Raw genomic sequence first — 12,009 nt, forward strand, 5'->3', positions numbered from 1 at the left:
AGTAATCATTTAATTTTTTCAATTTAATAATAATAAATGTATAATTAATAATAAATTATATTGTGTTATAATCTAAACACACTTATGCATGATGTTCAAAAAAGATTGGGATCCTAGATTTACTCGAAAGGATAACGAAAAAAACTCTTGTTTCTCATAAATTATATTCTAATTTTATGAGAACAATTTCGATTCCGCAAAATGCTCCTTCCAGATCTTTCGAAAAAGATACAGATTATTGGGCTTTAAAATATAAGCGATATTAGAAGAAACGATAAGTCGCGCGAGATATCCTGATGTAATCACGCGCATGCGTACGCGTTGCGCGATCAAACGATCTCGAAAAGAGCGGCAAACTGAATATAAATCGGCGCGGCGGTAATGGTTGCGCAGTTAGTGGAATTCGCGCTCGGAGGAGGTGAGCTTCGCGGCGAAGAACCCTTATTGCGCAGTTCAACGAGTAATTTTGCGAATCGAGCATTCGACGTGACATCGAGTGTTGACGAACGAAACGAGAAGTCGACAAGGTACGTTGTGATTCGTCTCCTATTTGAATTCACCACGCACAGATCATTGTAGATTGTTCAACAATTATACTAACACTAATTATTTTTTTCTAATTAATTCAATTAATTAAATTAATTGAATTATCGCGCATCTTTTGCTGCATTTACGTTTGAAATTATGACAAATAAATAATGGTAAGGTTTTTACGTAAAAAAATGATTAAGTCATAGAAAAAGAATTTATAAATTTTTTTCAGAGTTTTGAACATATGACATATTTCTTGTTCGGATAATTTTTATGTAAGAGATATTAAATCGTCACGATTTTACTTGTTTACTATAAAAACTTCTTGTTTCAAATGCCAGCCTGATTTATCTGATCAATATTTTTTTATCGCAATTATTACTGAGATTGTTACAAGATTCATTAGTTTTGTGAATGGTAATTTTTAAATGTTCATTATAAAAGGTATTATTAATATAATTATTTTGTGTCAAGTCATACGATCGTTTTGTGATTTTCATTCGTGAATAAAAACTAAAGATAGAACTAATTCTAAAGATAGATGATTTATTCTGTATATTACAAAATTGAATGACAAGGCACTACGTAAATATTTCTTTCTTTATCCTTTTTCAGACTGTAATATCGGAAAATAGCATCATAAAATTGTGTAGTTCAAAAAGCAGACGACGATAGTAAAAGAAAAACCAATATTGTTTTCTAGATTTTAAGTTAATCGAATTCTTAAAAAATAAGTTAGATAAAAAATAAGTTAAATAAGTATTTAAAAAAATTTCAATAAATTTAAAATCTAGAAAGCAATTTTAGAAAGCGCGCTTTCTCTCTTGTCTTAATATCGCTGCTTTTTGAACTACATAATTTTGATGATATTTCCATCCTAAAAAACGTCAAAAGTATTTGTATTGCCCTGTTCTTTATCTGAAATAATTATTTAAAGAAGTATATTTTAAATGAGATGTAGTCTAGCTTCCACTAATTTCATATATTTATCAAATTGCATATTTATCAAATACGTTATAATTATTCACCAGATACAATACAATTATTTATATTCCTGTTATTATTATTAAATCTATACTTATTATCTATTATATCATGTGTTTAGATTTTATTTAGATTTTATTTTGCATTTGCAGTTATTGCTTTCTAAAACTCATAAACATTTCTTTAAATAGATACTTAATTAGACGCTCTTCTTCAACAATTCAACAAATCTGCTTGCATTTTTACATATATAATATTATAATTATTTTATCAAATATAATAAAATTATTTATATTCTTATTATTATCATTATATAAATATTTGTCACGTATTACATTACACTTAAATTTTGTTTGTATTCAGTTATTACGTCACAATTACGTTTTGTGTTTTATTTAGAAGCTCGCCAACTAAAATTCTATAATAAAAGCGATAATCCATTACATGCGACAAAAATAAAACAGATTAATCTGTTCGATCCTGTTTACCTGTAGAAAATCATGGCACTGGTATCGAGAAGCTTATTTCGCAACTGGTGGGACGATATAGATCGCTACCACCGTGAGATAGATGAGCACTTCCGGAAGCTGAGTGTGCGCGACAACGATCTGTGGCCGTCGTACCGCTATCGGTCGTCCTGGTGGCCGCGGTGGGACGTATTCGAAGATGCAGAACGTGAGATAGGCGGCTGGGCAAGGGTCGAACGCACCGCGGACGAGTATCGGATAACTGTGGATGTGCAGTTCTTCTCGCCGGAGGAGATCACCGTCCGCACCGACGACCAGACCATCACCGTTGAGGCCAGGCATTTTGAGAGGAAGGACGGATACCGCTCATCCGGTTATGTGTCGCGACAGTTCACACGTCGTTACTTGTTGCCCAGGGACTACGACGTCGGCCGCGTGAAGCCCAGCTTGTCCTCCGATGGTTTCCTGACCATCACAGCGCCCAGACTGTCCAAATGGGCAATATCGCATAAATGGGTGGGCGAGCGAAATGTGCCAATTCGACGAACCTACTTACCGGCCATCAAGGCAAACTAACGTTGGAATGTTTCCGGATAACGCGATAATGGTCTATAATGTCTGAAAAATTAGACATCAAACGGTAAAAATATTCGAATTATTTTTTAGCGCCGTGTCCATTTTTAGAGCTGATAGTTTACAGAGTTATATGCCATTATCTGTAACCGCGCATATGATATTATGATGCCCATAATCTAAAAAGGAAGAAATGGTAAGTTTTAAATGTTGGCGAGAAAAAATCGTTTAGAGTCTTATTTTTGAATATTCTTAGACCCATTTCTACCAATGTAGATTAATTTAATCTCGGTTTAATTTATTCTTTATCTTCTTCTAATTTTTAGAACTAGAAAAAGGCAAACATTAAGTTAAACCAAGAAAGTTAATTTACATTGGTAGAAATGGACATTAAAGATATTTCTGCAACGAGTTTCAGACTGGTTCGCGTTATTCGGTTTCCTCCACAAATGTCTATTACTATGTACACACGGCGTTATAGAAATGCCTAGCCATCTAAACTTGCAGGGATACTGGTTCATATATATGTATACATATATGTATATTCAAAATATATGTATGTATTGTGCCCCTGCAAATTCATATGGCTAGGCATTTCGGACGCCGTGCGTACAACCGATCAAAACGATATATCGGTACCGAAAACACTTGCTGATACATATATATATATATATATATATATATATATGTGTGTGTATAAATGTATTAGCATTGCCCTGTATGTCAGCAAGAATGAGTCATGATCGTTATTTGCATCACAGTTCAAGATTGATTAAAAAAAAAAAGATTACAGAATTAGATGTGCATTCTATTACGTTGATCAAAATAGAGATTCGCATTCGATTGCATATAAGACTTTTTAAGAGCGGAAATTAATAGGCATTGATTTGATAATTGCGGCCGTGACTCATTCTTCGCAGGTTTGATTGATGATTTCGATGTAGTGTAATTAGCCGTAATTGTAGAAAATTGTACAAAAACATGCATATATATATGTATAAACATATATATATGTACAGACGCATCGTGTTAATTATTTTCTTGTAGCTTTAAAAAAACACGAATGCGGACAACAGCACTGCTATGACGAAGCTTTACAACGCTGTTAGACGTTACATCATTCGGGATCGTCTCGGCGATTGGTTTCGAACGGTTCATGCCGCCGTGACTCGCTATTAAAATGTAACAACTGCTGTTGCGTATGTTCTGTAGAGCTTGTCGTTCTTACATAATCGTTCACTTAATTTATTCGTGTTATCGTTAGCTTGACAATTCGATTTAGAGTTCGTACTTATAGATCATTTACGTAACAACCCTTTTTGGCAAAGAATGCGAGTTGCATAAAATATGCATAAATGATCGATATAGGTAAATCATGCGGTATTAATTACTCGTCACTACAGCCAGGAAGTAAGTTGGAATTATAGGTGAGATATTATGTAATGTATACGTATTTCGAGTTAGACGGTTGCGATTGTGTTCAAGTGACGACTAAATGCATATATATATTCCACAGCGTTAATAGAATAATTTTATCCTTGCGATATTTTTCGCACAGTCATTTGCTATTTTATTCGCTTTCTATATTAAGCTAATATAATATTTTGCTAATAATATTTTCTTCAATAAAGGTGTAATATCAATTAAATTTGTATGCTGTTATTATATTGTCGAACAACCTTGCCTCTAACCATTTATACATAACACTTATAATTTTGCAGTTATAATTATAATGTTTTTAATAATACTAGTAATGTTCCTTTTGATAAAAGTGATTTAATCTCTTGATTTTATTTTTTTTAATAATCATCAAATGTGGAATTTTATATAATTGTATAATAAATTTGCAATTATATAATTTAATTTGTATTCTATAATTGTAAATTTGATAAATATTTGTTTTTTAGTATAAATTAAAGTGGTTTGATTTGGAGGTCAATTTATTCTTAAAAATTCATTCTTATTAAATATTCATCTTCTATTGATATATTTATGATATTATACACATAAAAATCTATGCGCATGAAAAAAATATAGGCCACAATAGATATTTCGTCAATTTCGTTATTGAATATTTTGTCAAGTCGTAACTGAATTATTCATCGAACATAAATTGCGCATGTTTGTCAAATGTGTCACAAAGACGTGCATACATTTTTCAATTCTTCCATTCTTTTCTGAGCTGCGAAGCTTGCTCTCGGTCGATTTATGATTCATGAAAAGGAATTCTATTTATAAATTATACAGAACATTTAAAAAATCAAAATGTACACGAATTATATAAAATACACGCATACATCACGCGTGATGTACAATACGTGCTTACATTATAAATGGGAATTTATCCCGAATTATTGGCCGTCTGGGGGGTTAACAGCTTGAACGTTCGATTGTGATTCATCGACGCCTTTCTTACGATGGCCCTCGTTCCTCTTCGCTCTCAGAAAACGGCATTTGATCGTCTTGACTGTGCGGTGACAACGTGGGTTCCTCTAAGATCGTTTCCTCTGCAGGTACAAAACCCTGCATCCACCTAGCCTGCTCCTCGATCACCGGAATTTTCTCATCGATCAATTTCTCCATGTCTACCGTGTCCAACTCGTCTTGTATGCGTCTCCTCAACGGTCCCTCGATCGCGTCCATGATCTGATATCTACGAAAGTTAGGAATAAAAAAGTAAAGTTAGAAGAGCTTAAATAAGGAATCTTGAAAAAGTAAAGAAAAATAAAAAAGAAATACGAGTACAAAATTGTTTCTTCTCTCAGTCGAAATATTTGAATAAAAGTCTAACAAAAAGAGTCTAATAAAGACACTCAAAGATATAATCTCTAGTCTTCTAGATATTCCAGATCATTTTAATTATAATTATAACACACGAAGATAATTATAAGAAGTAGAGAAATTTTGTAAAAGCTAAAAAACGCAAGCAAGATTGCTTTAACATCAAATAAAACGCTTCGAAACGTACAGAATTTAAGCGAAACGCTTGTTAAGGATTTTTTTCGGCATTGTCAAGGATAATGGTTTTCTTCACCGCGTTAGACACATCTCCTAATGCTCATTGTGATTCGATCGGTGTCGGAAAATCGCCGATTACGGGCGTCACCTTGAGATCGGCGCGAGACGCATTTTTTACAAGGCCGCGGCTATTACGATTTACCTTAAAAGGTTCGGCAGTATATTAACGCTCGCTTCCACGAGATAATCGAACGTGCCGGCGCCGTGGATTCTCGCTTGGATGTTGCCCAATTCGAGCTCCAGCTCCTCCAAAGTGGCGCGCTTCCGCGTGTCCAGCGGCTGGCTCAGCTTCACTTGCACCCGGAAGTATTGGACGGTGAAGGACACGGTGCCGGCGCGCGACAGGAAACCGCCGATCACGCTCACCTCCCAGTGCGTTTTGCCCTCCAGTTCCTGGGTGCCGACGTCCAGGAGTGCGTATACCTGTATTAGGCGTCGTAGCGTATAAGTACAAAGTCCACGGTAAACAAACGTCATCTATACGCACGTGCAAAACCCAAAAACCGTGCGCGTTGCAATGATTTACAAGCGCGGTGCCTTACGTAATGTTTACGCAACGACGATTGCAATTATATGACCGACGCAGCTGCTTTGCGTTTAGCAATTTAATCGTGGACGAAATTTATCTATTTTAAATTAGATTACAATTCATGTGTAACACACGTGTTATATGTTCTTCGAAACACATACAGAAAATTTTTCTGCGCCTGTATTCCAGCAATATTTTTCAACATATTCAAAAACGCTTCGATTGAAAATATATTTTAGCACGCTAATGCTTTAGAGTTTATTTCATATCTTAATTAGATCTTTTAAAAATTTGCACTTACAGTTCCATTCTCCATGGTAATAGTTATGTTTCCCATGCGATAGAAACTAGCCAGACCAGTGATCCAGGTATGCGACGAGGTCACGGTGAATACACCGACGCTCTGAGTATAATCCTTTAGCTTGTACGGATCATAGCCCATCTGAGAAACTTGCTTGCGGGCTTCTGCGATTGCCATATCGAAGGGTGAAATCGAATTCGGAAAGTATTGCGGTAATTGTGATATCTGCTTGTTCACTTCGCCCCTGAAATATATTATATCGTCAAAAAAAAAAATAAGTCGAAAAATTCACTCTCTCTCTCTCTCTCTCTCTCTCTCTCTCTCTCAAGAGAATAAAAGCAAAAATACTATTATTAAAACGCAAACTTTAAAAAAATATGTAATTTAAATTAATAGATGCATAAAATTTTAAGAAAGAACAATGCATGTTATACAAAAACTAAATTAAAATTGATATAAATTTTGACTGTCATTTTGAAAAATCAATTATTCTTGATCACTATTTATGTAATAATCAAGTACTTTTCATGTTATTTTTCTTGTTTTTTATTCTCTACTTATCTCGTTTTTATTTATTTCTTTAGATAGTTTTCGACATAAAGGAAACATTTCTTCAAGAATCAAAAGATCGTACCTCACGTTTGTATTAACTTCCTTCAATATAAATGGTTTGATGCTGTCAAATATGAAGGTTCCGACAGAATTGATGACACCTTGAAAAACTGAACCGAGGAATCCTAAGTTCTTGAAGTCCAGGTCAATCTTATTGAAAGTCAAATCCAAGTCGATGTCCTGAGCTTGTAATTTGCCATCGGTGCCCACTTCTAGTCTGGCAACACCATTAACGTTTACGCCAGTGAGTGTCACCATAAAATCGCCCTCGGACCTCGAGAGCCACGACGCCAATGTGTATAATCCACGAATATCAAGAACATCGATCTTTACTGCGACGGATACCTCAAAAATACAATTACTTTTACATTCCAGCAAAAACCGTAAAGTTGCAAGAAAAACAAGCGTCACAGCGCAAAAATAAAATAAATATAATAATAGTAAATATACAAATAGAATAAAAATATAATATGATAATAGTACATAATAGAATAAGATAAATAATATTAATATAAGTGTATATGTGTGATATAATATATATAATTATAAATACAAATAAAAAATAAAAGATTAACAACTTTAAAAAGATGTAAAGAATAAAACAAGAAAAAAAATCAAGATCTAGATATAATCTAGAAGATATTCTATACCTGGAATAAGTAAATTATATTTTAAGAGACACATTGCTTGCTCATTAATAATTTAAATATTTTTCCGTATAAATTATTAGTAAAAAGAGATTTTATTTTAAAATTGGAAGAGTATATTTTACTCTTCCTGTTTCCACCACTATAAAATGCCGCGGATTGTATTACTTATCATCTTTCTACTACGTTTGCTTGAAATATAACGCATGTTTTTACGTAAACTTTTTACGTAACATAAACGCATATTCATATAAAATTTCAAACATTTTACTTCTCGTTTACTAAAGGCATTTACTAAACTTTACATCTACGAAATATTAATAAAAATTATTTCTACTAAATGTTATGTCTAATAATTAGAATTATATTTAATAGTGAAGTTTCTGTTACATTTTTGTGTTATTTTGACAAGGAAATCGATTGGTTAATAAAATCTGTAATATTGTGTGTTTGCAGTTATAGATATGTAAGTAATGTCTCGGCACTGACATCAGATTTATAACTATAAATCAATATTGTATTAATCAACATTTATTATTTTTAAAAACCTATTCATATTATTGTATTAATAACTGATTATAATATTGCACTAATAACTATCTATTACTATAATGCTAAAATTATTAATTAATAATAATAACACGGTATACATTATACACATTTTTTAGTCGTAGAAATTAATGAAGAGCATTGAAAAGGAAGTACTGTTGCATCAATTCAAACTTTACTTTGAATATCTTTTTTCTTGGTCTTCCGCTTTTGTAAACCTTTCCTTCTGACGTTCTCTTTTATATAATTTCTTTTTTACCTGCATATGTGCCAGTTCTGATTTTACGTGCTCGATACGGAACTTGGTCAGTCCGTAAACATTGATCTTCCTAAAATTCATCGTGTATATGGAGAAGGAATGCTTCATATCCGGCACTGGCATCGGATCCGGTATCGGCGCGCCCGGCAGCCCGACCGGATCCGCTTGCTGATAATGCTTGAGAATCGCACGAATCTGATCCCCGAGCCGCTGCTCGCCCGCTGCTATCTGAGCTGCCGTGCTGTTGCCTAGAATAAGTCATACCATGCTTAATCGAATTAAAAACGACATTAAGTGAATAAGTAAATATAGAAAAATACGTAATTTATAAAGTTTACGAGAGACAATTTTTTTTTAATTACGAAAGTATTGACGCTCAAAAATTGTTATTAAACGTAAATTCTGGTTCAAAGAATTAATTATTGTGCTCTCAATCTTGCGCAAAAATTAATCATTGAGACTTGCAAATGAGATAACTTTATCCTATAACAATCTATGTTATGACTGCTCCTTGGACTGTAAATTGCGCAAGAATAAATTGTTTACATAAAAAATAACAGCGCGTCGTAGTTATATATTATGAAACGAGTAGTAAGTACGTCAATAATTTTTCAATCTTCTACAGTAAAAACTAGTTTTTCAAAGTTTATTGCGACTTTCTTAAAAAGTTCACTTTTAAATCAAGAAGGAAAATATAGTTTCTTGTTCATATAATTTTCAATTTAAGATATTGAGTAATATTTAAATAATTTATAGAAAATCTGATATTAGCAACCGATTAAAAATAAATATTCAATATTATAAAATATTAAGCATTATAATCGTTTGTCTACAAATATACAATTTTTTTGAATCACATTTAATTTAAATTATTTATTAAAAAATAATTTATTAAGAGCCCAATAGAAAATAGGAGATGGAAAATAAAGAATATATAATTTTTCTTGTTGCATTTTGATTATGATTGAAAAATAAACTGGCCAGAAAGAATAAACTTTGAGAACCTAATTTTTATTCCATAAGATTAAAGAATCATTGACGTGCTACACTACTGGGGAAATTATACTCTCCTCTGTCCACATAATATCTAATTTGATTACATAATATTTAAACAATTTATATATTTAAATAATGATGAGAAATACATAGAGACAACAGGAAATAAAAGTCATTCAATGCAATTGCGCTTATTTAAACGATTTAAAAAAATACATAGACAGCGCTGGGGATCGATTTCACTAAATTACATCTGTCGATGTAATATCGTACCTATCGAAGATGACAAGGTATTGCTCGCTTTTGGCTCCTCGCCTGAACATGGGAGACACAGGAAGCAGCACACCACCAGGAAGACCGTCGCGTACACTCGCATTTCCGATCGCGTCGAGCGCGTTTCGCACCGCATGTTAATCCGTACTTTCTCTTGGACACGCACCAATATATCACTTAATACTTGGCCCTACTGACGTTGCGATACAACCGCTATCATAAAAAATATCAACGCATAATCGAATCATAAATTTCTCAGAATCCCCACCGTTCGTTTCCCGTCGTAGCTCCTCCCTCAAAAATCCCTCACCATTCACTTATGGATTTTGTCAACGAATTAATATATGTATATCACTTAATTCCAATTTTACGATTAAGTCAGGTTTGCGACACGATCTCCAACTGACACTGATAATTATTCTTGCTACCTTCTTTCTACCCAGGGATGTAAGTGTTTATCAGTGAACGAAGACGAGCGGTACTAGCTCGTAGCTAACTGTATGCACGCGTTCGACTGACCGAGGACGCACGTCAGTAAATTTAGTGGAATGATATCTCCGACAGGTCATTGAGAGGGCGAGGGTCAATAGCTTTATCTCCGTCCGTCTTTCCCCTCACCGCCCTTCGTCTTGCGATGTTTCCTTTTCACCCATCTCTTTCTCCCTTGTTATATACATATCCGTTCGATTTTGAAGTCTCACTTTAACGATATCAACGTACGCGGATCGCATTGTGATGCGATCGGTTATATAAAAGCGATCCCCATGACGAATTTTCTATTCTGGACGCGATAAGCATGAAAAATTAAGGAATTTCCTTCATTCTACAAACAGATTCCTTAGGAGATGTTGTTTTGGGAACGCATAGTGTCGGAGTTCAAGCACGTATTCTAGTCCTATCAACATTTTGTTCTCTGTGTAATAAATAAGTGTACAAAATATTATAATTGAAATAGATTATATATTTTTAAGCAATTTTTGTTTTTTCTAAAAAAAAAAGACATTTCTTGTGATCATGTGACTCTTAATCTATATATCAAATTTTAAAATGAAATGCTGCTCTGCAGTGACTGCAGTACTTTGATTAACTTATTATGCAAATCCGATATAATTTTTTTTACTAATACAATAACAATATAATTATTATGTAAAAATTTATGCATTTTAGGTGATTTTAGGGAGTAGAGATTGTTGGGCTCACCTTTTCTGTTACTCAATTTCACTTGCTGAATCCGATAATCGTAGTTAAAATTGTCTCAGTATCTGGGAAACATATTTTTTCACATTTTAAACAGAAGAAAATAATGATATATTTTATCGCTTTGTAATTCTTTAATGCAAGTAAAAGCCACGAGTTTTATAAAAATAGATTAAGAGAAATTCGCTGATATGTCTCGATAAAGTAATAAAATAAATTAATATTTTTTTTTGTTTAAAATGTAAAAAAATTTCCGAATATTGAGACAATTTGAAATAAAATTTTTGGATTAAGCAAATGAAAATGAATAAGAAAAGAAGTAAATTCAATGATTTCTTCTCAAACTGCCCAAAATGCATATGCTCCATTCTAATTAATTAAAATAATTAATATTTATAATAGTAGTAATTAATACAATTATAGAAATTTTGTAACTCAACACAAAAAAATGCTTTCATTTATGAGATAAGAATTATATAAAACTATAGATATTGAAAATTAAAAAATTCATTGAGAAATCATTTGTAACAAAGAATTATATAAAACTATATAAAAATATTAAAAATTAATAAATTCATTGACAATAATTTAAAACGCACACATACATTTTTAATATTTTAAAATTTCAATTGATCTCATATTTAAGAAAATTATATTGTTATTTAGTCGCTTAAAATGCAAATAGAGGAATTTACGTTGTTTTCAAGCTTGATTGAATCTCAAAATGATTGGCTTTCGCAACCGATTCGCGTCCCGACCTTAATAGCATTGTTCCGGATGTTAAATGGATTTCCGTTACGCCATAGCAGCCGAGACGCATATAATATGCGACTAATTTGCAACAAGATTTATTGAAATTAATTTAGATGTTAAATATAACGAAAAAGTTTATGTAGCTGTGAAAAGAACTGATTTCAAGCGATTTTTATACGTTATATCGTTTAATTAGTTTTTAAATACATTATATAATATACATTATTTTTTATTTTTGTATGTATATTGAATGTGTAAAAATTGTTTATTTTGTTCAAAAGATAAATGTAGATAAAAGCAATTTTTTTGCTTTTTATTGC

The 12,009-nt window shown here is 32.6% G+C and overlaps 2 protein-coding genes across 2 annotated transcripts; one reads left to right on the plus strand and one right to left on the minus strand.

Annotated features, from left to right (window-relative positions):
• Positions 1-387: 387 nt before the first annotated feature.
• Positions 388-4,203, plus strand: LOC105457929 (protein lethal(2)essential for life-like). Its single transcript, XM_011702899.1, has 2 exons — positions 388-527; positions 2,010-4,203. The coding sequence occupies exon 2, from the start codon at positions 2,016-2,018 to the stop codon at positions 2,556-2,558; it is 543 nt and encodes a 180-aa protein (XP_011701201.1). The 5' UTR covers positions 388-527; positions 2,010-2,015; the 3' UTR covers positions 2,559-4,203.
• On the minus strand, positions 4,202-10,277 carry LOC105457928. The gene is made up of 6 exons (XM_011702898.1): positions 9,740-10,277; positions 8,471-8,718; positions 7,038-7,360; positions 6,404-6,647; positions 5,716-5,996; positions 4,202-5,208 (listed from the first exon to the last, which is right to left on the minus strand). Exons 1-6 carry the CDS (start codon positions 9,873-9,875, stop codon positions 4,968-4,970), a joined length of 1,473 nt encoding a protein of 490 aa, XP_011701200.1. The 5' UTR covers positions 9,876-10,277; the 3' UTR covers positions 4,202-4,967.
• Positions 10,278-12,009: the final 1,732 nt, after the last annotated feature.

The sequence above is a fragment of the Wasmannia auropunctata genome, unplaced genomic scaffold, assembly GCF_000956235.1.
Source record: "Wasmannia auropunctata unplaced genomic scaffold, wasmannia.A_1.0 LD334880.1, whole genome shotgun sequence".
Lineage (NCBI taxonomy): Eukaryota > Metazoa > Arthropoda > Insecta > Hymenoptera > Formicidae > Wasmannia > Wasmannia auropunctata.